Source organism: Leptodactylus fuscus, chromosome 5, assembly GCF_031893055.1.
Source record: "Leptodactylus fuscus isolate aLepFus1 chromosome 5, aLepFus1.hap2, whole genome shotgun sequence".
In the NCBI taxonomy this organism is placed as follows: Eukaryota; Metazoa; Chordata; class Amphibia; order Anura; family Leptodactylidae; genus Leptodactylus; species Leptodactylus fuscus.
In genome coordinates, this window is record NC_134269.1 from 117,260,143 (window position 1) to 117,284,449 (window position 24,307).

General features: G+C 43.8%; 3 protein-coding genes across 6 annotated transcripts in view; 1 reads left to right on the plus strand and 2 right to left on the minus strand.

The window, feature by feature from the left end:
- Nucleotides 1–10,924, minus strand: part of SRPK2 (SRSF protein kinase 2) — a 121,369-nt gene extending 110,445 nt beyond the window's left edge. For all 3 annotated transcript variants that reach the window (XM_075274109.1, XM_075274107.1, XM_075274111.1), the window contains exons 1-2: nt 10,726–10,924; nt 10,547–10,607 (exon numbers count right to left, since the gene is read on the minus strand). In XM_075274109.1, coding sequence (XP_075130210.1) covers nt 10,547–10,607; nt 10,726–10,819 — 155 coding nt within the window. In that variant the 5' untranslated portion in view covers nt 10,820–10,924. The remainder of the gene's footprint in view (nt 1–10,546; nt 10,608–10,725) is intronic.
- The window catches only part of ATXN7L1 (ataxin 7 like 1), a 488,131-nt gene that overhangs the window by 300,588 nt on the left and 163,236 nt on the right, over nt 1–24,307 (minus strand). The gene's annotated exons all lie outside the window — the stretch shown is intronic.
- Nucleotides 10,989–24,307, plus strand: part of PUS7 (pseudouridine synthase 7) — a 41,140-nt gene continuing 27,821 nt past the window's right edge. For both annotated transcript variants that reach the window (XM_075274112.1, XM_075274113.1), the window contains exons 1-5: nt 10,989–11,158; nt 19,700–20,105; nt 21,869–21,953; nt 22,031–22,132; nt 23,574–23,718. In XM_075274112.1, coding sequence (XP_075130213.1) covers nt 11,050–11,158; nt 19,700–20,105; nt 21,869–21,953; nt 22,031–22,132; nt 23,574–23,718 — 847 coding nt within the window. In that variant the 5' untranslated portion in view covers nt 10,989–11,049. The remainder of the gene's footprint in view (nt 11,159–19,699; nt 20,106–21,868; nt 21,954–22,030; nt 22,133–23,573; nt 23,719–24,307) is intronic.

A 24,307-nucleotide genomic window follows, 5' to 3' on the forward strand; every position in this document is an offset into this window, starting at 1 on the left:
TCAAGATTGGCTCAACCCTATCTATAATGCAATGGTAGACTTCAAGAGGTCTTCCAAATTTTACCCAAAAAAATACTTACCGTATTTTCCGGACTACAAGGCGCACATAAAAACCTACGATTTCCTCAGAAATCGTAAGTGCGGCTTATAGTCCGGTGCGCCTTATATATGGATGGAAGCGGCGGCAAAGTCTGCGTGTCGCTTCCATACATACATAAAAGGCACCGTAATGGTGAATTCACAATACGGAACGCCGGCATGTATCACAGCCGTACACGCCGGCGTTACAGCAGGGCTGCCGGACACTTCCTATTCATTTCTATGGGAGCCGGCATGCGAGCGCTCCCCATAGAAATGAATGGGAAGTGTCTGTCCATTCATTTCTATGGGGAGCACTCGCATGCCGGTTCCCATAGAAATGAATAGGAAGTGTCCGGCAGCCCTGCTGTCACGCCGGCCTGAAACAGAACGTGAAACTTACCGAGCGGTGCAGGGCGGGCATTCAGGCCTCCTCTTCCTCCGATGTCCTGACCACTTCCTCCGGCGCTCGCTAACTGATAATGGCCTGGGCGCATGCGCAATATCATAATGCTTCTACTGCGCATGCGCCCAGGCCATTATCAGTTAGCGAGCGCCGGAGGAGGAGGACGGAACATCGGAGGAAGAGGAGGCCTGAATGCCCGCCCGCCCTGCACCGCTCGGTAAGTTTTACATTCTGTTTCAGGCTTTTATTTTAAAACGGGGGGGGTAGTTTAATCTAACTTTTACGGTTGGGCTCTATCAGCATGATTTTGCTGATAGAGCCCCTCCTCGCTTGCCGAGCGCTTCCAATAGAAGCGGCTGGCACGCGGGGGGTTAAGCGGCCGCTGGCAAAGTCTGCCTGCCGCCGCTTTCAATAACATATAATGCGCACCAGACTGCGGCTTATAGTCCGGTGCGCCTTATATATGAACCGAGACGGACTATAAGGCGCTCATGGGCAATGCGCCTTATAGTCCAGTGCGCCTTATAGTCCGTAAAATACGGTATCTGTTTATTCCCCATTCCTGCCCTAACTAGGTTGCAGCAATAACATAGTCAAATACTCCAAATGACTGCTGAAGCCAGTCAAAGGCCCAGAAATATAAAACGTGAAACCATGTAAAAAAAAATGTAAAAACAGTGAGGAGATACAGAGAGCTAAAGTATGGGTAGGACCACACACACAGTCTTCGGCCTCAGATTCATCTCAAATTCAGGTCCTGTGGCATAAAATGGAGGGAAAAAAAAAAAAAAAAAAAAAAGCTTCAGCTTTCCGCTGTGGGTTTGCTTGCTGTTCAGCTTCAACCAGTTTGAGCTTTGTACCATGGGTTCTTCGGCTGAATCAGATGTGCAATCCAGGGCTAGAATGGAAGGAGCGCTTCTATTTTTAAAGGTGCTAAAAACAAAGGAAGGCACATTCCAGCCCTAACCATGTACAGACTTGGTAGAATAGTTTTGTTCCCAGTGCTAATTTTCTAGCCACCACCGAGACCTGGAAAGTGGGCTTTACTTACACCAATAACAGATTATTGTGCTGGAATCAGTGGAGCATTCACAAATGCTAAGAATTTGAAATTATGGAGGTGGTGAAAAGTCCTCTTTAAAAGCTATATGAAAAGTTGGGGGGGCCAAACACAGCAAATAAGCTGTTGAATTTCCATGTGGAAAATTCAGTGGCTTGCTTTGCCGACAGTATTCACAGCAAAAAAAAAAAAAAAAAGTGACTTGCTGTGATACAATTGGAGACATCAGTAAATCTTCCCCAGTATTCAACCTCTCCACTGCAGCATGTGAATGAGATTTACCGTATTTTACGGACTATAAGGCGCACTGGACTATAAGCCGCATTGCCCATGAGCGCCTTATAGTCCGTCTCGGTTCATATATAAGGCGCACCGGACTATAAGCCGCAGTCCGGTGCGCATTATATGTTATTGAAAGCGGCGGCAGGCAGACTTTGCCAGCGGCCGCTTAACCCCCCGCGTGCCAGCCGCTTCTATTGGAAGCGCTCGGCAGGCGAGGAGGGGCTCTATCAGCAAAATCATGCTGATAGAGCCCAACCGTAAAAGTTAGATTAAACTACCCCCCCCCCCCCCCCCCCCGTTTTAAAATAAAAGCCTGAAACAGAATGTGAAACAACTCCGATGTTCCGTCCTCCTCCTCTGCCGCTCGCAACTGATAATGGCCTGGGCGCATGCGCAGTAGTAGAAGCATTATGATATTGCGCATGCGCCCAGGACATTAGTTCACGAGCGCCGGAGGAAGTGGTCAGGACATCGGAGGAAGAGGAGGCCTGAATGCCCGCCCTGCACCGCTCGGTAAGTTTCACGTTCTGTTTCAGGCCGGCGTGACAGCAGGGCTGCCGGACACTTCCCATTCATTTCTATGGGAGCCGGCATGCGAGCGCTCCCCATAGAAATGAATGGACTGCTTTTTTCCATTCATTTCTATGGGGAGCGCTCGCATGCCGGCTCCCATAGAAATGAATGGGAAGTGTCTGTCCATTCATTTCTATGCGGAGCGCTCGCATGCCGGCTCCCATAGAAATGAATGGGAAGTGTCTGTCCATTCATTTCTATGGGGAGCGCTCGCATGCCGGCTCCCATAGAAATGAATGGGAAGTGTCCGGCAGCCCTGCTGTAACGCCGGCGTGTACGGCTGTGATACACGCCGGCGTTCCGTAGTGTGAATGCACCCTTACGGTGCCTTTTATGTATGTATGGAAGCGGCACGCAGACTTTGCCGCTGCTTCCATCCATATATAAGGCACACCGGACTATAAGCCACACTTACGATTTCTGAGGAAATCGTAGGTTTTTATGTGCGCCTTATAGTCCGGAAAATACGGTACAGAAATCACAGGGCATTGACATGATGTAACGTGGCATTGATTCTGACACGTAAACTCGTGTCAGAATCAGCGCTGCAAAAAAGAATCCCATTGACTTCAATAGGTTACGTTTAGCGCACATAACCCATTGAAGTCAATGGGATTCTGCAGAAGGTTAGCTGTCAGCAAATCCACAGCAGCTTGCCTACTGTGGTTACTCCCAGTGTGTCCCCAGCCTTAGGTAGGACACCAGTTGAAAAGTCCTAAAGCTGCTTGCCTGAAAGTGAGCAATGTTCTTCAGAACTCCAACTCTCTACAACAGGGATCAGCAACCTTCAGCACTCCAGTTGTTGTGAAACGACATTTCCCAGCATGCACAATTGCTCGACTATACTCTGAAATCTTACAGAATTGACTACAGCATGCTGAGAATTGTAGTTTTAGAAAAAGTGGAGTACAGAAGGTTGCTATTCTCTGCTCTACATGAAGGTATTTTTTTTTTTAAATGATGCAGAAAACAGTGCACCTAGTTTTGCCCCTTTTTTTACAAAAATGTTTTAAACAACGTTGTGGTTTGAAGAGGTTTATGTTATCAAATGTACATGCGATTTTAGAGGTATTTGTGCCTTTTTGTCCAAGCATTTCTCCAGGTATTTTAAAAGCTGTACTGAGAAATCTATAAAGAAAAAAACCTGATAAAAATGCAATATATTTAGCATACTTTTAACAAAAGAAAACGCTGGTACATACTCTGTGGAAGGATGCCTTATAAGTGTTTTATTTACTTAAATAATAAACCAGGCCACAAACATATTTTGTGTGATCATGAGCTAGGACAGAGTTAAGTAGGTCACACCATACGGTAAAAATAAACCCTTTACTGGTAGCAAGTCACACCTTGATCATTCTATTCATGATTAAAGGATCAGCATCATAAATCATAAAACAAGCGCAAAATTGTGCTGTATAAATACTTCTTCTATACATGTCATCAAGGTAAGCAACAGGTGGAGCTTTAGCCTATAAATTGGTCAGAACATAAACTGAACACACATCCTGTCGTACAAAACATATGGCGAGGTTACATACACCTGCTTACTATACACCACGTGATAAAACATAAATCACAGGCATAACCGAGCGGTTGTTACAATCATCTAATCCACAATATGGTACCATCAATTTGCCTGAACATCGTGCAAGACTCCAAGAAGACCACAGACAAACCAAGCAAGGAGGAAAATGTGTCCATAAAACATGTTGTGCAATAAACCGCATACAAACCTGTTCACTCTCTGTTTACCCAAACGCTACTCTTTGTTAAGCATAAATGGTCTTTTGTGTAAGAAACTTCACACACGCTGCCGGGTTTGTACTGCCTGGAAAATATCACGTCATCTAAAATACGCTTATTTCATGTCATTACGTTAATTATTAGTTAAGAAACTTCCCTTTTTGTTCTCATTAATAAAATAATCCCCACACACAGAAAAAAAAATGAAGTCTACCCTAAGGGTTTATTCACATGACTGTGAGAAACAGCTGTCACAAGGCCATTTTAACAATACATTGAATTCGAGTCATTTTCACAGCCAAAAAAAAACCAAACTGACCATAAACACAGACCTAGATAGTGGTATCCGAATACACCAATTCAAAATCATGGGTTCTATAATGGCCATGGGATGACCGTTTCTAAAACAGCAGTCACATGGCCATTATTCACTGCCATGTGCATAAGGTCTGTCTGTACACGTGCAGACAGAAAGGCCATTTTCCAAGCACATTCAGTTTGTAAAATCAGCAGTGCCGTGTGTATAAGTCCCATGACTCATGCTGCCTATATAAAGAATAGTTTTGCATCCGTGAATTTTGCTGGGTACTTTCCATCTGCAGGGCATTAATCCTGGATAATCAGGACTTCCCTAAAGCTAGTCTAGGGAACGTGCACCTTTACCTTTTTCTCTGTACCTACTGTCACTGTAAGGCCTCTACCATGGAACTTTTTGTAGTCGTATTTTATATTATTATTGTATTATCTATGCTGCTATAACACACTGAATTTCCCCATGGTGGTACTATTAAAGGATTATCTTATCTAAACGAAAGGCGTTGATGAGAAACTCATCCATTTTGCGTGTCAGGCTAGGGTTACACAATGATTTTGGACGCAACTTCTTCTGTGTGCGAGAAGCCACATTCTAGAGATGTCTTTAACAATATTGTTGATGACATATTCCGTGATTCCATAATGTGCCTCCATACCAATGCTTTTATTTCAATGAAGAGCCTGTCAAAAGTATATTCACAAGTGATAGATTTGTTGCAGAAATTTCTGCCTATTAACCTCAAAGGGTGTTATCAGGCAGAATCCGCCTATGGATTGAACACAACGCTTATTTTTTCTTCTAGCTGAGAAAAAAAAAAAAATCAGCTACAGGAAAAATTCAGTTTCTTATTCACATCAATGGAGATTGGTTTCAGATGGAATTTGGGGCTGATTTTGAAGCAGAAACCAACCTCAAATTTAGCACAAAATTCCACCGTGTGAACATACCATCGCTGTACCATTTAATACAGGGAATTTTTGCTTGACCACACTTTCTCTTGAATAGCTGCTGTAGAGAAAATGTAGCACTATATGCTGCCATAGAGCTGCATTCACACCAGTGCTCGGTTTCTGCTGGGGATTTCAGAGACAAAAGTTATGCAAGCAGGTCTTTTCTCTCTGCATTCTTCGGGCAGAAACTGGGTAGACACCATTATGGTCTATCGGGTCTGCAGACAAACGCTTTTTAAAAACGGAAACCTGATCATAGGTGTGAACCTCGTGTAACAAAGAAATGAATATATACTGTAATATATTGCCTCACCAAGCCACACAGTGGTTCACGGCTCTGGTGTCCCTCTACATTTATAATGCATATAGTATAATGCCTTTATAAAGGCACATGGTGGTTATATGATGCTTGTTAGACTATGCAATCTTTAATATTTTAGCAATATACATTCGTTTAAACACCAATATAAATACACATGACATCACTGCACATTTTTCTGTATTGTTTCAATTGTCAATTACACTTTTTTTTTCCCAAAAAACTAACACTAAACCGCACATTAATAATCTGAAGCAAAGACTGATAATAAAAATTATCAGTATCAAACAATAAAACATTATTCTATCAAAAGATATAAAAGAATTGCCATTTTCTGCAGACTTATCACACTCTCATATAGATAGAAATATATATTCCATAATATATATCTATATGCACACATACTATAGGACCAATCTCAATTATTTCATAATCATTTCTAGCATATTTTCTATAGCAAGTGGACCTTCCCCAAGTTTACACTATTTTATTCTTGATCTTGTTTGCATCAGGAAATCGGCGCCATAATTGGGCATTTCAAGGTCATAAATATGTTGAACACTTAGACAGAAATTTTTGGCGTACAAAAGCATTGAGGCAGTCATACATTTCTGTTCTTTATGGTACACCAGAGCCATTGGATGTGCGCCATAAATTGTGGGGCAGAAAACGCTATTCTCTGTAGAAATGCATAAATAAATAGGAAAATAGGTCTTTGGGTATGTTTTTACATAGACTTAGGCCATATTCACATGTTAATGTTTGCAAACCAAAAATCTGAGGCAGATGACACAGAAAAGGTGCAAAACTATCCATTATATCTCTATGTATTCTTTACTTCAGGTTTTGTCTTAAATGCACTGATGAAAAACATGGACATGTGAATAAGGCCACATGCAGTACATTCAGTGCTGATAATGTCAGATTTTGAAAGGACACACCTTTTTAAGGAGGACCACCTCTAACAGTTCAAGCTCTTTACATTAAAGAGGACCTTTCATGGTTTGGGGCACAGGCAGTTCTATATACTGCTGGAAAGCCAACAGTGCGCTGAATTCAGTGCACTGTCGGCTTTCCCGCTCTGTGCCCCGGGTAAAGCGCTATCGGTCCCGGTACCGTAGCTCTTTACAGTCAGAAGGGCATTCCTGACACTCTGTCAGGTATGTCCTTCTCCACAGCAGCGCCTATCACGCTGTACAGTGTGAGCGGGGAGGAACGCCCCCTCCCCTCCCTATAATACTCGTCTACAAAGAAGCACTGTGATCAGAGGGAGGGGGCGTTCCTCCCCACTCACACAGTACAGCGCTACAGATGCTGCTTGTACAGAAGGACATTCCTGACAGAGTGTCAGGAACGCCCCTCTGACAGTAAAGAGCTACAGTACCAGGACCACTAGCTCTTCACCAAGGGCACAGATCGGGAAAGCCAACAGTGCGCTGAATTCAGCGCACTGTCGGCTTTCCAGCAGTATATAGAACTGCCTGTGCCCCACACCATGAAAGGTCCTCTTTAATAGGTGCTGCTCCACTGATTTTGATACAATTGGAATTCTTTTCTGTACCCCCCCCCCCCCCCCCCGAATAATACTGGTAGTTTTGGTGCCTGATATGCTATTAAAGCTCTGTACTGTCAGGAGGGTAGGGTCAGACAGGAGCAGACGAGGGGCATGATTCTGAGCTCTGACACTGGCTGCCTCTGACTAAGCACTGAATGACGCCCCCTTCCTGACACTGCCCTTCTGATATTACAGAGGACACATCAGGCACCAAAACTACCTGCAATTGTTACTCAGGAAAGGAGGGGGCTACAGAAATATTTCCAGCTGTTCGGGAATTAGAAGATTCTAAGAACTTGAATTTGTAGAGTTGGTGAAAGATACTGTTTAACAAAGGGAATGATTACATCCAGTTATTTAAGTATAACTAATCAAGAGGAATAACAAAAGAACAATGCAAAGTTATAAGAAGCCAGACCACAGAATTATTATTTCATGAATACAAGTGTTTGCTAAAACATATGTTAGTAGGCATAACAGGTCTTCTTTAAACTACTATTTTCAAGAGTGGGGGGTCACTCCCCTATGTGATACTCCCCAGTTAAAGGGGTTCACTGAAAGTTTAAACAAGCTGCAGGAAATGTTTTAAAATAATAAACATTATTCAGGGGGGCCACACGGTGGCTCAGTGGTTAGCACTGCAGCCTTGCAGCGCTGGAGTCCTGGTGTTCAAATCCCGCCAAGGGCAAAAAAACATCTGCAAGGAGTTTGTATGTTCTCCCCGTGTTTGCATGGATTTCCATCCCGTATTCCAAAGACATACTGATAGGGAAAAATGTACATCGTGAGCTCTGTGTGGGGCTCACAATCTACATTTTAAAAAAAAAAATAATAATAATAATAATAATAATAAACGTTATTCACTTGTTTCATTGGTGATGTTCTGGTGGTCTCTGCTGATGCTACCTTATTTTTCAGGAATGATGATGTACCCATTCATCCATATGATCAGTGCAACCAATTACTGTAGCAGTGATGCTACCACATATGGCATGTAACTGCTAAAATCAGGGATTGGCTGCAGCAGGCTCATGGATGTTTGGCACATCATCACTCCAGGAATATAAGCAAAGATTAGCAGGTTTGAGCACTGGAGCAGAGAGGATTTAACAGATGAGTAATGTTTCTGAGTTTTTAGTAATCATTTTCACAATAAAGGGTTATCACTGTAATAGTAATATAAAATATTATATCATGATAAAAACTAGAAAATTTGTCAAGGATAATATATAAAAAAAAAGGAAAAGCTAAATCTACCTCAGGATAAATCCAGGGAAACAGTGAAGTTCGACATTAAAGGGATTCTACCATTTAAATCCCATTTTTTGTAGATCACACATAGTAATAGCCTTAAGAAAGGTTATTTTTCGCCTACTTTTAGATGTCTTCTCTGCGCCGCCGTTCGGTAGAGATCCCGGTTTTCGTTTGTATGCAAATGAGTTCCCTTGCAGCACTGGGGACGGGCCCCAGCACTCAAACAACACTGGAGGCGTCCCCAATGCTGCGAGAGAAATCTCCAGCGCTGTCTCCATCTTCTTCAGGAATGGCCTCTCTGCGCGTCTTCTTCCGGTGCTGGCAGTCAAACTTCTAGGCCTCGGGCAGAGCTGACTGCGCATGCCCACAGGCTACAAGAAAATATTTCTTGTGGCCGCGGGCATGCACAATCTGCGCTGCCTGAGGCCTAGAAGTTTGAACCCAGCTCTGGAAGAAGAGCTGGAGATTTCTCTCGCAGCACTGAGGATGCCCCCAGTGCTTTTTGAGAGCTGGGACACGCCCCCAGTGCTGCGAAAGAACTCATTGGCATACAGACCAAAACCAGGATTTCTACCGAACAGCGGCGCGGAGAAGACATCTAAAGGTAGGAGAATAACCTTTCTTAAGGCTATTACTATGTGTGATCTACAAAAAATGGGATTTTAATGGTAGAATCCCTTTAAGTTGAACACTTGCGGGTTACAAGTCTACCATAAATGTAGAAAGAACCCTCATCTGCGTTACATCTCCAGCATGTCAGGGTGGTATTTGAAAAATTCTAGCACATATAGTAGGGTATAGATAACATCTATACAAAAAGCTTATGTGTATTTCATGTTCATTCATAACATTATACAACATTTACTGCAGCTTGATGAATTTCTTACAACTTTCATATATACAGTTAAAGAGGTCCTTTCATGTCCTCATGTATATGCGGTTTTATATACCACTAAAAAGCCAGCAGTGCACTGAATTCACTGCACTGTCTGCTTTTCCGGTAAGTGCCTGGGGGGCTGGAGATATTGGTGCTAAAATTGACAATGCGGCACATACTGGGAAAGTCAATGTCAGAAGGGCATTCCACACAGCCTAGCGTCATTGCTAGGCTGTGAAGGACACCTCTACCTGACAGTACTCATCCATAGACTTTTCCTGGTAAGGAAGGAGTTGTTCCTCACAGCTCAGTGTCATCACTGGGCAGTAAAGAATGCCCCCCCTTGACAGTATAAGGATATGTTAGAGTAATGTCAGTGAGGGCGTTCCTCACAGCCCAGCGATAACGCTAAGCTATGAAGAACTCCCTTCTGACAGTGGGGAGATATTGGTGCTGAAATTAACAGCACCAATATCAAGAGCACCAGGTACATACCAGGAAAGCAGACAGTGCGGAACCCAATACCCTTAAAAAAAAAGCATTGACGGTATGTAAACCCACGGACCCCATAGTCTATAATGGGGTCTGCTCGGTTTCTGCACAAAAAACGCGGAGAGAAAAGTGCTGCTTGCAGGACTTTTCTCTCTGCATGTTTCATGCAGAGAGTGGAACAGAATGGTCCGAACACAGATGTGAACCGGGCCTCAGATAGAGGATACAGTGATTGGGTCATTCATCAAGTAAACTTAGATTCTTTTTCATGTTGCAAACTTCTCCAAGAATTCCAACTCCTATAGCAAAGCTTATTTTTTTATAATAAATGTAAATCCTTGTCAGTAACAGATCCAATACAATATGCTCATACACAGCACAACACCATCACAACCAATATGCTGCAATAGATCTCAGGACTGTGGTCAGTGGCACAACACAATGGACCGGAGAGCAGGACTAGGACAGCTGTAAATAACTGCCAGGCTTCCTCATTGCCACACACTGGTACAGGACTGCACCGGTGACACTGTGGGGATGCTGCCAGTCTGTGCCGGTGACTTGTGGAGATGCTCCCGGTCACAGGCACAGGATAACAGCCCATCCCTCCGGCTTAGCTCCTTTTGACAGCTACTCACTTTTTCCGAGCCTTCTCCTTCTTTCCCTTCGGCCTCCTCTTCCGGGCCTGCATGGCCAGCACTGAAGAAGAAACACAGAAGACACGTTAATAAGAGAACAGAGCCGGGCGCGGAAACTGACAATGGCGCCGCTCGTAGACAGGGTCTAAGTAGGGCAGCGTTCCGGCTCAGCGTCTTACCCTTCCCCGAGCTCATCTCCCCCTTATTCTGAGCGCTGCTGCTGCCGGTGCCGGCCGGGGCTCTGTACACGCAGGCGCAGCCCTCAGCTTCCATGGGCCGAGTAAGATCGCGCCGTACAACGCGCTGCTTTCTATGCACTGCGTCACCCGCTCCCTCCTCTGACTCCTCTCCTAGGCAACCGCTGCCTGCCTTCTCGGAGTACAACCGGTCAGAGAGTGTAGGGGGCGCTCTTGCTTGACAACTCGCTTGTTTGTGGCTGGGAGGACTGGAGGTCAGGTGGTGGCGGGTGAGAAGGGAGCGTTCCCACGTGTTGTGAGGGTCTGATGCGTGTTGCTGCAGTCCGACTACGTTATTATCTACTAAGCGGGCACGTCCTGTACTGTCACCGCTTCCAGCACCGGTCGCCATTGCCTCAGAAAGGGCCGGTAGCAGGTCAGTATTGTGTGGACTATTGGCGGCCTGGTATACTGCTGACCACCGATTACAACGCAGTGCTGCTTTATACCATCCCGTCATGTTCTCAATATAATACAACATTATGTACATCTAACGTGAGTGGATGTGGTGCTGTGCATAGTGTTAGTGTGGTATGGGGTGGTGCTATAGGCCAGGCACATACTTATACTGTAGGCTGTTAGCTCGTATTCGAAGAGGTTTAATAATTGTATATATTAAAGGGATTCTCTCATGAACATAACCATATTTAGATTTGTAGACAAAAGTTAAACATTTTTGCAAATATAATTCCAGATTTTGCAGCATTTTAAGGATTTTCACTAATTATCTCAATAATGGCCGCCTGTTGGTAATGAACATGACTTCTTTATGCAGGAAATTTATATGGTTAGAAATCTAGCCATGATTTACTGAGCATAGCCTAGTTATCAGGTGAGGACAGTTCACGCACTGAGAACAATGGTCCTCGAGGCACAGTATACGTACCCCTGAGGGTATGCCCAGCATTCTAGTGCCAGGGTGACGACCCCCTTACCCCTAATGCTAGTTTGTGGGTTTCATTACCCGTGTACCTCTCTTATACTCTGGGTTGTCTTCAGACCCTCAGAGTATTATTATGGGAGGTGAATGGGCGCAGGCCATGGTTCACATATGGGACATTGAGACATTATCCTGTTACAGGGATCTTTTCCATGAAAGTTGTGAGGGCCATGGTACCCTTAGGCTAAGGCCCCACGTTGCAGAAACGCAGCTTTTTTTGTTGTAGATTCTGTTGTGGTTTTTTGAGTCAAAGCCAAGAATGACTATAAAAGGAGTGGGAAACTCTTATACTTTTACTTAATCCACTCCTGGATTTGGCTCAAAAAACTGCAGCAAAATCTGCAACAATAAAAAGCTGCGTTTCCAATATGTGGGGCCTTAGCCTTAAGCTGCATTCACGCGACAGTGCGTAATGTCTGTGTGATTTAAAAAAAAAATAAAAATTTACGAAACGCCTCATAGCATCAGTGAATGGGGTCTATTAACATGACCATTGTAAAGGACCATCAAAATATAGGTCATGTTCTAAGCTGTTTTTGTGGATCCCTTCATACAATCATTTGTATGGGGAATTCGTGAATACACCCACATCTTGGGTGCTAGACGGCTATGATAAATGGATGTTTGCCAGGGCCATCTTGCACCTCGGTCATTTGAATCTAGCCTTAATCCACCCTGCTACTAAGTAATTAATGCATACAAAAAAAGAAATAGAAAATACTCTCCTGTCCTTGGTGTATCCCAATGTGGTCTGGTCTTGCTATCCCCCTTGTTGTTGTTTTGCCGTAAGTTTCCACTGCAATATGAAGTGCCGGGTCCCTTTCCTTAGGCTGCTGATTGGCCTCAGTGGTCACGTGTGGCAGGGTCTTCTGCTGGTAGAAAACTCCGGAGTACAGGACCAGATTGTGCTGGGAGACATCAGAGCACAGGGAACAGGTGAGTATGAGTTCTCCCTCTCCACCTTCCCAGGCCTAATATAAAAATTTATCCTGCACAACCCCTTTAACCCCTTCATGCAAAATCACGTACATGTATGTTATTGGGTGTATGGCGTGGGCTCAGGAACTGAGCTCTCTTCATAAACGGCGGGTTCAGGCTGCATAATACAACCAGTACCCACCGCTAACAGCCAACACCGATCACAGCTGTTAACACTTTAGATGCCACGACCAAAGCATCTAAAGTGTGCAGTCGCAATGGTGACTGCTACCTTTACTTGATCGCCACTCTTCAGAACATCATTGGAGGGCAGTGATCAGTTGTCATGACAGCTGGGAGCCTGTTGAAGGCTCCCAGGCTTGTCATTAGGGTGGCTCTATTACACGCTGCCAGAGACATGCCGGCAAATATTAACAGGAGAAGGATCGGGCCTCCCATACTTGCGCAATAGAACAATTGCACAGGCGCCGACAGAAGTCAAGAGAAGAGGAGACTGTGGTTCAGAGGAGATGGCTAGTCTGAGCTAGTTAGGTAGGGCAAGTGCATTATGGTAGTTGTATGCTTAGAGCAGGAAGCTACCTACGTAAACAAATGCAGAGGATCCCAGAAGCTCACACATAAGTTACTCAAAACACTGCTAAAGGTATTTTGGTGCACATTTATATATGTGCCTCTGCTTTTTCAGGTGTTGAATTGTTAAATTAGAGGCTAACTATGCATCTATTATATGCAACACTAACCCACCTGGTTTGACATTGATAAAGCAGGTGGTGCCTCATATTAAGGGTATGTTCATATGGAGAAAAATGAAGAGGAATTTGGCGGCAGTGTAGCCACGTCAGGAAGCCGATGCAGTGCCTTGGCATTCTGTCATGGCTTTCCGCTGCTGATTAGGCCCAGATGAATGTCTTGAACCACAGAATCTGTGGAAAGATCGAGGCAGAACCTATTTTTGTCAGCATCCAGCTGCAATCTCTGCCTCCCATTGAAAACAATACGAGTCAGATTCTGGGCGGAATCCGCCTTGAAATCCACAGCAAATTTTTCGGTGTGAACCTCAGAGTTAAAGTAGGGCAGTGCCACTTACTGTATCTACAGCATACCAGGCAACACCTGATTTTACCCATTCCATTCTAGCATCTACCAAGCTTAAATAGGCACCAAAACAACCTGCTTGAAAGCGGTGGAGGCTAGAGAAAAAATTCAGTGGAGCGGCACCTATTAACACATTCTAAGAATTTGAATTGGTGGAGGTGGGGAAAAGTCCTCTTTAAAGGGTAACTTTCGATTTCTGTCAGTATTTGTGTCGTTAATATATTTTGTAATATACTTTATTCACAAATTTTGACTCCTTTCTATGAAATCCTGAATCTTTTCACTCTCCCGTTGGCTTCTGTATTGAAAGCTGTTCCTTCCTCTCACTGAATGTTACTGTGTATGGAGTACAGGCTTTGTAAAGTGTAGAGAAAATGACTGAAGGGGAGAGTCACTTCAGACAGTTGTATATCGTACATTATAAAGTGTATAAGCTTGTTTTTAGTGTAGTATGAAAGAGAAGATGTAATCTATACTATTTGCAGAAATATCACTGGTTGAAAACACAGTCGGGATAAGCAGTGCCGCACCGCCCATGAGGCGACCTGAAGCGACTGCTTCAGGCGGCGCTATGCCAGGGCCACGGGGAGGGCGGCATTTTTGCTGACCTAAGCCAGTCCAGAACAAGCTGTCCTGGACTGGCTTAGGGTCACCGTCACTGAGCGGTGGATTGGGGAGGCCGCTGGAGCAGCGCTGCTCCAGCGGCCGCCCCTCACGCTCAGGCAGAGAGCAGGTCATCTCCCTGCCTGCTCTCTGCCTGCTAAAGCTCTGCTCCGTTCGGCCCCGCCCCCTCTGCTCCGCCCCCTGACGTCCGCTTCAGGCGGCAGAAAGCCATGGTTCACCCCTGGGATATTGATATAAGAGATAAGATAAGATAATCCTTTAATAGTCCCACCTTGGGGAAATTTCAGCGTGTTACAGCAGCATAGTAATACAGATACAGGATAATACAGAGTAATATGTTACAGACGTAGACACAGATAAGCTGAGAAGAGAAGATATACTAGGAGTCCATGGCAGCTAAGGAAAAACAGAAGAGAAAGAGGAAGACCTCATGGTCATCCTCATAATCATTAGTTCTCTGTGCGGAGAGCTCTTCGTTTGGTCTGATGTAGATTATACAGCCTGGTCGCGGTTGGAAGGAAGGACCTGCGATAGCGCTCCTTCTCACACTTGGGGTGAAGCAGACGGTCGCTTACAGTGCTGCCAAGTCCCATCAGGGTCCCATACATGGGGTGGGATTTGTTCCCCCGCATGGAGGTCACCACAGACAGTATCCTTCTGTCACCCACCACCTGTACTGGGTCCAAGGGGCTCCCCAGGACAGAGCTGGCCCTCCTGATCAGCCTGTCAAGTCTATTTCTGTCCCTGGTTGATATACTGCTTCCCCAGCAGACCACACCGAAAAAGATGGCTGAGGCAACCACAGAGTTGAAGAAGGCCCTAAGAAGTGTCCCCTGGACTCCGAAGGCCCTCAGCCTCCTGAGCAGGTAGAGTCTGCTGTGGCCCTTTCTGTGCAGCGCCTCCAGGTGATCAGCCCAGTCTAGTTTATTATTGAGGAGCACGCCCAGGTACTTATAGGTCCTGACTATCTCAATACATGTTCCTTGGATCTCCACCGGGGTCGGAGCACCTCTCCGTTTACTAAAGTCCACCACCATCTCCTTGGTCTTCCCAGCATTAATCCTGAGCTGGTTCTGCTGGCACCATTCAACAAAATCCCGGTTTAAGTCTCTGTATTCCCTATCATCGCCATCAGTGATAAGGCCGACTATAGCAGAGTCATCGGAGTACTTCTGTAAGTAACAGCTGGATGAGTTGTGCCTGAAGTCAGCAGTGTACAGTGTGAAGAGGAATGAGGCAAGAACTGTACCTTGAGGTGCCCCCGTACTACAGATCACAGTGTCAGACACACAGTCCTGGGCTCTCACATACTGAGGGCGGTTTGTCAGGTAGTCTAGGATCCAGTTGGACAGGTGATGGTCCACACCACCAAGGTTCAGCTTCTCCCTCAGTAGCCCTGGCTGAATGGTGTTGAACGCACTGGAGAAATCAAAGAACATTATTCTCACAGTGTTCCCGGGTTTCTCCAGGTGAGAGAGAGCTCTGTGAAGAAGGTGGATGATGGCGTCATCTACCCCAATGCCTGGCCGGTAGGCAAACTGGAGGGGGTCCAGAGCGGAGCTCACTAGGGGGCGTAGGTGTGTCAGGACCAGTCTCTCTAGGACCTTCATTAGGTGTGATGTCAGTGCTACAGGTCGGTAGTCATTGTAGCCCATCGGGTTGGGTTTCTTTGGGACTGGTACCACGCAAGATGTTTTCCACAGTTGAGGTACCACCCCCAGCTTCAGGCTCATATTGTACATGTGCGTTATAATACCACACAGCTGGTCACTGCACATTTTAAGAACTCTTGCGCTTATACCATCAGGTCCCCCCCGCTTTGTTCGCTCTAATATTCTTCATTTCCTTACACACCTGAGACTCCTGCAGGATCAGATAGTCAGATTGCAGTTGACCGCAGGTCGGTGGGGGTTGGGTCTTGGTGTGTGAGGGGAGGGCGGTTAGCTGACATGCTGGTGGAGGGAGCATTTGCTTGGAGTCGAATCTATTGAAGAATAGATTAAGCTCGTTAAGCCACTTCCTGTCCCCTACTGTTCGGTGCCTTGTCTTTTCCTTGTGTCCTGAAATTGCCTTAAGGCTGTCCCACACCTCAGAGATTCTACCCTCCCCCATCTGTAGCTCCATCTTCCGTCTGTAGTTGGCTTTCCCTTCCCTGATCAATTGTCTCAGCTGTTTCTGAACTGCCCCCAGGCCATCTTTGTCCCCAGACCTAAAAATTCTCTTTTTTTGCTTGAGGAGAGTTTTAATCTCAGAGTTAATCCATGGTTTGTTATTGGAGAAACACCTCACCTTCCTAGTTGGTACCGTGCTGTCCACACAGAAATTAATGTAGTCCGTTATGCAATGTGTGAGTCCCTCAATGTCCTCTGGAAATGAGTCTTGAAACACTTCCCATAAAGTTATATCAAAGCAGTCCCTTAGAGACTCGACACTTCCCTCTGACCATGTATATTATGCAGCTGCATATAAATTTCCTAATCTTGACTGTTTTCAACCATTGATATCTCCAAAAATAATTTATTGCAAAAGAATCTTTTCTTTCTTATGACATCAAAAGCAACTTGTATGTTTTATAATGTGCAAGATATAACTGATTGAAGTGACCCTCCCCTACCCTAATTTTCTCTACGTGTTAAACAGCCAACATCTCAATACAGTAAGAGAATAAAAAGATGCAGGATATCACAGAAAGGAGACAAAATTTGTCAATAAAGTATATTTCAAAATTTATTAATGACCAAAATGCTGCCAGAAAATCAAAAGTTATCCAAAAGTTTAGTTACGCGTTAAGCATTTTAACCCTTCAATGGCACATCCTGCTTTGGATTTAAGGATACAACAACAAACCCATACTCATCTGCCTCCTTGCTCCAGTGTTTTCCACCAAGGTGCAGTCCAGCTGCTTCTGAGGGCTTGTTCCAGTGGAAGTCCTTGCCACAGGTGACCACTGAGGCCAATCAGTGGCCTAAGGAAAGGAAACTAAACATCACAGGTGATGCGAGTATCATCCCGGTTCCTTTCCTTAGGCTGAAGATTGGCCTCAGTAGTCTCGTACAGTGACGACTTCTGTCGGAACACACCCTGGGTTATGGCTGTGTAGTACAAGTGTTTTTTTGTTTTTTCACTTTCCCCTGTCTCCTGGTGGAAAAACTGTATTTCCTGGACAACCCCCTTTGGAGGAATTCTATCATTAGAATACCCTTTTTAAACTTAATACACGTAGGAAGTGCCTTAAGAAAGGTTACTTTTCTTTTACCTTTATTATTCTGATCCACGTCACTGTTCGTGAGAAATATCTTTTTTCTTCCTTATGTAAATGAGTTTTCTCGCAGCACTGGGGGCGTCCCCCACTCGCAGCACTGGGGGCGTCAGCGACGTCTCTGTCTTCACCACCTCTTCTCTCGCGCTCCCATCACGTCTTCATCCAAAAGCGCCAACTGCGCATATCCGTTGGCCATTTTCCTATGGCCTGTCCCATTCAACCACAGGAAAATGGCCGACGGACATGCGCAGTTGGCGCTTTTGGAAGAAGATGCTTTGGGAGCGTGAGAGAAGAGGTGGTTCAGAGAAGAAGACAGAGATGTCACTGGAGAGTTTTCAAGGAGCACTGGGGACGCCAGTTTTTTTTTTTTTTATATATATACCGTATTTTTCGGACTATAAGACGCACTGTTAGAACTATGTATTCTGATTTATGGTGAAAATATTACAAGAGTACTACAAATATTAAAATGGAGTGGGAACAGAAGCCACATTAATTATGTGTCCTAAATATCAGGACAGAGTGCCACCAAATAAACCCCTCCATCTGTATTATACAGCAATACAGCAACCACAGCATCCAGGGTGTCCGGGAACAAGATTACTCCCCTCCCTAATGCCCCTCAAACCCGCTGCGATAGGACATTGCACAAGGGATCTGTAATCCAAGATTCAAATCTCCTCTTGGGACATGTAAAAAGTAAAAAAAAAACAAAAAAACACCCAAACACATAGCAAAACCACACAAAAATAAACAAATAATAAAGTTAAAAAACCCACCTTTATATTTTAAAAAATATATAATGCATGCAAAAATAAATAAACACGTAAAAATAGAATTATTTATCATGTATGGTGAACATTGAAAAAAAAAATGCGCGAATTACCGTATTTTTCGGACTATAAGACGCACTGGACTATAAGACTAGATAGGTTTTAGAGGAGGAAAATAGTGGAAAAAAATTTTGAAGCAAAAAATGGTAAAATATTTAATATATGGGAGTTGTAGTTTTGCAACAGCTGCAAGGCCACATTGACAGGTGACCCTGCAGCTGTACGGGGACGCATAGAGTGTATTTTTTTGCGGGGCCAGAAGTACTTTTTAGTTATACCATTTTGGGGAATATCTATTGCTTAGATCACCTTGTATTGAAAAAAAACCCGGTGGTTTATGATATATGATTTTCTACTTTTATATATATATATATATTCTAGGGACAGGAGGTGATTTAGAACTTTTATTTATTTTATTATTTTATTTTTATTATATATTTTTAAAGCTTTTTTTTTTTTTTTTTTTTTTTTAACTATTTTATTCCCCCCCGGGGGCTTGAACCTGCGGTCACTTGATTGCAAGTCCCATAGACGGCAATACAACTGTGTTGCCGTCTATGGGACATTCTGTCTATTAGTATTACGGCTGGTCATAGAGACCAGCCGCAATACTAATATAGCAGTGACAGGCCTGGGAGCCTCATTAGGCTCCCGGCTGTCACCCGAACAGGTCGGCTCCTGCGATATCGCCGCGCAGGAGCCGGCCTGCAACTTTACAGGTACGGGGCCGGTGGGGACCGGCCCCGGGGGAGAAGGGGCCGCTGATACTGACCCGGCATCCGCTGTACTAGAGAGGCGGATGCCGGCACGGGATAGACGCCGGGGCCTGAGACATCACTGCGCTCCTCTGCCCTGCATGAAGCCAGCGGCGGGGGGACGGAGGAGCGGAATAGCATCGCCCCTGCCGCTGCTGGCTTCATGCAGGGCAGAGGAACGCAGCGATGTCTCAGGCCCCGGCACCTGTGCCGGCGTCTATCCCTTGCCGGCATTCGCCTCTCTATTACGGCGGGTGCCAGGCGCTACATTCAGACTATAAGACGCACCCTTCTTTTCCCCCCAAATTTTGGGGAAAAAAAGTGCGTCTTATAGTCCGAAAAATACGGTATATATAACAAATGTCAGGCGTAATGATAGGCCCTATATTAGTAGAGTCTTGCTTTAATTTCGATAAGAATATTTTAATGTTTATTTGTTAGAGACCTTTTTTTATCTTCTCATCACCAGATATATATAAAAAGTTCTCAAGTGCCTTCCAAACTATGGAGTCTGTTGAGATGACAACTATTTCTCTGAAACGCCACCTTTCATCTGAAGACCTCATTGTAGATGAAGCCAAGAAGCAAAAACTTTCGGAAAATGATATAACGGATGAATCTGTTAACACATTTCAGGAAACTGTTGTTCAATCTAAAAAAGCCATATTAAAAGAAACTATTGCTGACCCTCCACTCAAAAAAGCTACAGAAGATGATGGAAGTGAAGGAGAAGATGAACTCTTGGAGGGGGAGCCTGATGATGGTGATCCTGAAAGCTTTGCTGATATGATGAAACATGGATTGACTGAAATTGATGTTGGCATTACCAAATTTGTGAGCTCTCATGAAGGATTCTCTGGAATCTTGAAGGAAAGGTATTGTGTTTTATACACTATATTTCTAGAGTAAATGTTGTTTTAGCAGTTTAGCATTTTCAGTAGCCAATATACATAATAAGTCTATGTGCTCTTTTAATTGTGCAGAATACATTTGCTTCCATACCGCTCTAGGTCCCTGCTGGTCTCTACTTCTTGGTCACCCATACACACAAGAAATGCCTGCTTCCTCTTCTCACAGTACTCGTCTATGGATGAGCACTATTAGGAGGGGGGAGGCGTTCCTCCCCGCTCTCACAGTACAGCACTATAGGCGCTGCTGTGAAGAAGGACGTTGACTGTCAGGAACACCCTTCTGACGGTGAAGAGCTACGGTACCAGCACTGATAGCTCTCCACCTAGGGCACAGATCGTGAAAGCCGACAGTGCGCTGAATTCAGCACACTGTCGGCTTTCCAGCGGTATATAAAACCGCCTGTGCCCCAACTCATGAAAGGTCCTCTTTAAAGTGGTTGTCCGTGATAATCTGTTTTTGGCACAGAGGCTGGGAAAGGTGAAAATAAATAAAACCCATACTTTCCTGTCCCCCAGTGCCTCCCGCTGTAGTGCAGTCTTGCTGCTCCTGGATTTTTTTATAATTTTTTTTTGTGGCGGAAGTCTCCGCCGACATGACCACTGAGGCCAGTCAGTGTGCTAAGCAAAGGAGCCAGATCATCACTCACACACAGCACATGTGACCTCCTGTGTCCTGGCCTTTAGACCCCTGAAGCCAATTATTGGCTTTATCAGTCACGTGCAGCTGGTACATCTGTCAAAACAGGACCCTGCAGCAGCAGGGCTGGACAGCTGTGGGAGGCTAAGCACTGGGGTCATGCGAGTAGTATGGGTTTGTTTATATTTTTTCTTCACCTTCCTTGGCCTACTTGCCAAAAATTAGTTATCCTGGAGAACCCCTTTAAAGGGATTTTCTGGATCCAAATTGAGCTTTTATACAGATGACTTATTTTGCAGTTATGTCGAGGCCCAATAACCAGACCCTGGACAGATCAGCTTCTCTAGCATGTGTGGCATTGTTTCTGTTTAACCAATAGGAGTGACACTGTATTTCTCCAGAACCAACTGTATGGAGTAGATGGGGTTGATGCCCCAATACTATTACTTGAAGCATCTGATCTGTTTGGGGTCTGGGTGTCAGACCCTGAGCGATCATACTGATGATCCCTTTAATGCTTGCAACTTTGTTTGAAGAAGGCCCTTTACACTTTCATCATAACTATGCCTCGATGCACAAAGCAAGGTCTATAAAGGCTGGTAGGATGAGTTTGGTGTGGAAGAACTTAACTGGTCCTCACTGTGCACTGACCACAACCCCATTGAACACTTTTGAAATGATATAGAACGGAGGTTATGAGCCAGGCCTTCTTATCCATCATCAGTTTGTGACCTAACAAATGCTCTTTTGGATGAATGAAAAAAATTCCCAGGCACCCAAAATCTTGTAGAAAGTCTTCCAAGAAGAGTGAAAGGTGTTTTGGCCGCAGGGCAGGGACCAACTCCAAATTGATGCTTATGAATTTAGAATGGGCTGTCATACAAGCTTCTGTATGTGTAATGTGTAAGTGTCTACATGCTTTTGTGCAAATAGTGTCTATTACCTATAGATCATACACTATTGTAATCCTACCACTGCTAATCGTGTATCTTTTTTTTTTTTTTTTTTTTTCTTTCTATGTTGAATGACCTCTTCAAAACTACTTGTTGTTTCTCCCTATTTATGCAAATATCCATATTTTCTATTTTAGATATTCTGATTTTGTTGTACATGAAATAGGTAAAGATGGAAAGATCATTTACCTGAATGATTTATCAGTTCCAGCAGACGATGAGGTAAATCTAAATATGTTAATGGTTGTGTGGTATTTATTTAGTCTGGCCTAGTATATTGATCTTCTGTCTCTTCATAGGATCCATCAGAAGACATTTATTCAGTGTTATCCGAAGATGAAAAAAAAAATTTGGAAGATCTTCAGCTGTTTAAAAATAAGGAATCTAATGTAGCAATAGAGGTAATTTGCTTCTGTTGTGTACTATAATTTTGAAACGTTAGTGACCATATTCCATATCTCTTTACAAGTCAGAGGGTTTTTCCAGACATAGGTAGGCTACATGCACACGACTAAGTGTGCGCACTGTGTGGGGACTGAAGTCATAGAGGAATGTACTGTATTTTAATGGGGGTTCTGATCCAATGTAACGGAGCAACATAGGACCTGCTCTATAATCGTTGGAATAGAACTTCAAACTCCCCTTTGGAAGAGCCTCAGCCTGCCCAGTCATGTGCATGAGGCCTTACTCGCTACTGTGTAATAAATTAATAATTGATTCAAACAGTAGTGTCGAGGGATTTGAATGCGATAGTTTATAAGAGGGACATGAGGTAAGTGGTTGTTCAATGGTCCAGCCATCTGGATATCACAAATATAGATGCAAGAATGTGTCACTAGTCTGTTCCTATATGTACAAGTATAAAATGTGTTGACTTGCAAGCTTACTATTTGATGAGAGCAAAGTGGACTGTGGAATGATATAAAAAGGTGGCTTAATAGAATTAGTTTAACGAGTGTAAGTATAGAAAACTCAGATTAGGGAATCTAATAAGCCAGCCTAAAAGATGCGTTTTTACATCACATTTAAAACTGTGGAGGTTGGTGAGTAATTTTGTTGGCTGGGGTATTACATACCAGAGAATAAGTGCAACTTTGGAGAGGTCTTGCACACATATATTCGAGGTTTGAATTGTGGAGAATCTTAGCCTTAGATTGTTGGCTGAACAGAAAGCACAATTATGAAGGTAGACAAAGATGAAAATGTAGAGTGGTGCAGCATTGTAGAAAGCTTTGTGGATAAGAGTAAGTTTAAATTGTATTCTAAAGCCTTTCTTCAGCAAGCCTATTAAACTTCTAAAAAAAAAAAAAATTAAGCCGCTCCCCAAAATATTCAGCTGTGGAAACCATGTTTATAATGATAAACAACTTATCTCTGTTATGTATAACACTTCTGTAGTTTTGGAAAAGGGCAAATCTCCCTTTATCACTATGGAGAATTTTATTATGCTTGGGGGCGGTGATAGACTCCCATTAACTTTTAGGTAGAAGACATAATATTCCAAGTGCTTTGTTCACAGCAGTGATGTTTAGCACTTCTCTATAATGTACTGTATGGTGATTTGAGTTAGTAAAAGAGAATTGGGGAGCAATGTATTGAAGGTATAACTATCTCCACCCTTTTCTCCAGGACAACTGTAAATTAGAGCTTTCAGACGGAAAAAAGGGTTGCAAAAAGTCATGTATTTGGGGTACAGACACAACAGATCATCCAGAATGGTGGTTCATTGTTTTAGATTTATTTTCTTGCATGCAACGTCTATGTATTTCCCTGTTGCTGAAGCACTTATAGGCTTTAATGTGCCTCAATCAGTTTATACGGATTTGTCTGTTTTATTTCTAGGTTGTTGATGATAGCAAAGAGAAGAGGACAATCATTCATCAGGCTGTAAAAGGCTTATTCCCAGGACTGGAAACCAAAACTGAGGATCGAGATGGAAAGAAATACATTATAGCCTACCATGCAGCTGGCAAAAAAGCCTTATCAAGTAAGATCGTATCTCCATGAGCGGTTTTGCCTGTCATTTCTTACTTCCTCATCAGGCAGCGAATGCACAACTTTATAATTCCATTATTTGCAAATAATGTTCAAATGCTCGATTGTAGAGACTTAAACATATTTGTCATGCAGACGAGCTCCACATGAATGCACATATCTTGTCAGCTTATGTGCATACACCTTCTGCTTTATCTGCAAATGATGTTAAAGATATAACAGTGTAATTATGTGTTTACAGGTTTTCCCTCTACGTCACTAATGTTTATCCACATGATAGGGCAAAAAAAAGATAATTGAAGTCCATCTCTTTCCAGCCTTTATAATAGAGTAGAATTATAACCGAACACTTGCAATGAAATGGAGTTATGTAGAGCTGTGTTTGAGTGTACATGCTGCCCTCCTAACACTGTTGGAGGTGCAAAAATGCATGTGATTCCCTAATACTAGCAATCGGTGGGGGACCATTTAAAGAGGACCTTTCAATTCATCCAACAAGTTTAGTAGCTCTTTATACCAGTTAATAGGGGCTTCTCCACAGACTCTGACACAGTTGCAATTTTTTTTCTAGCCCCTACTAT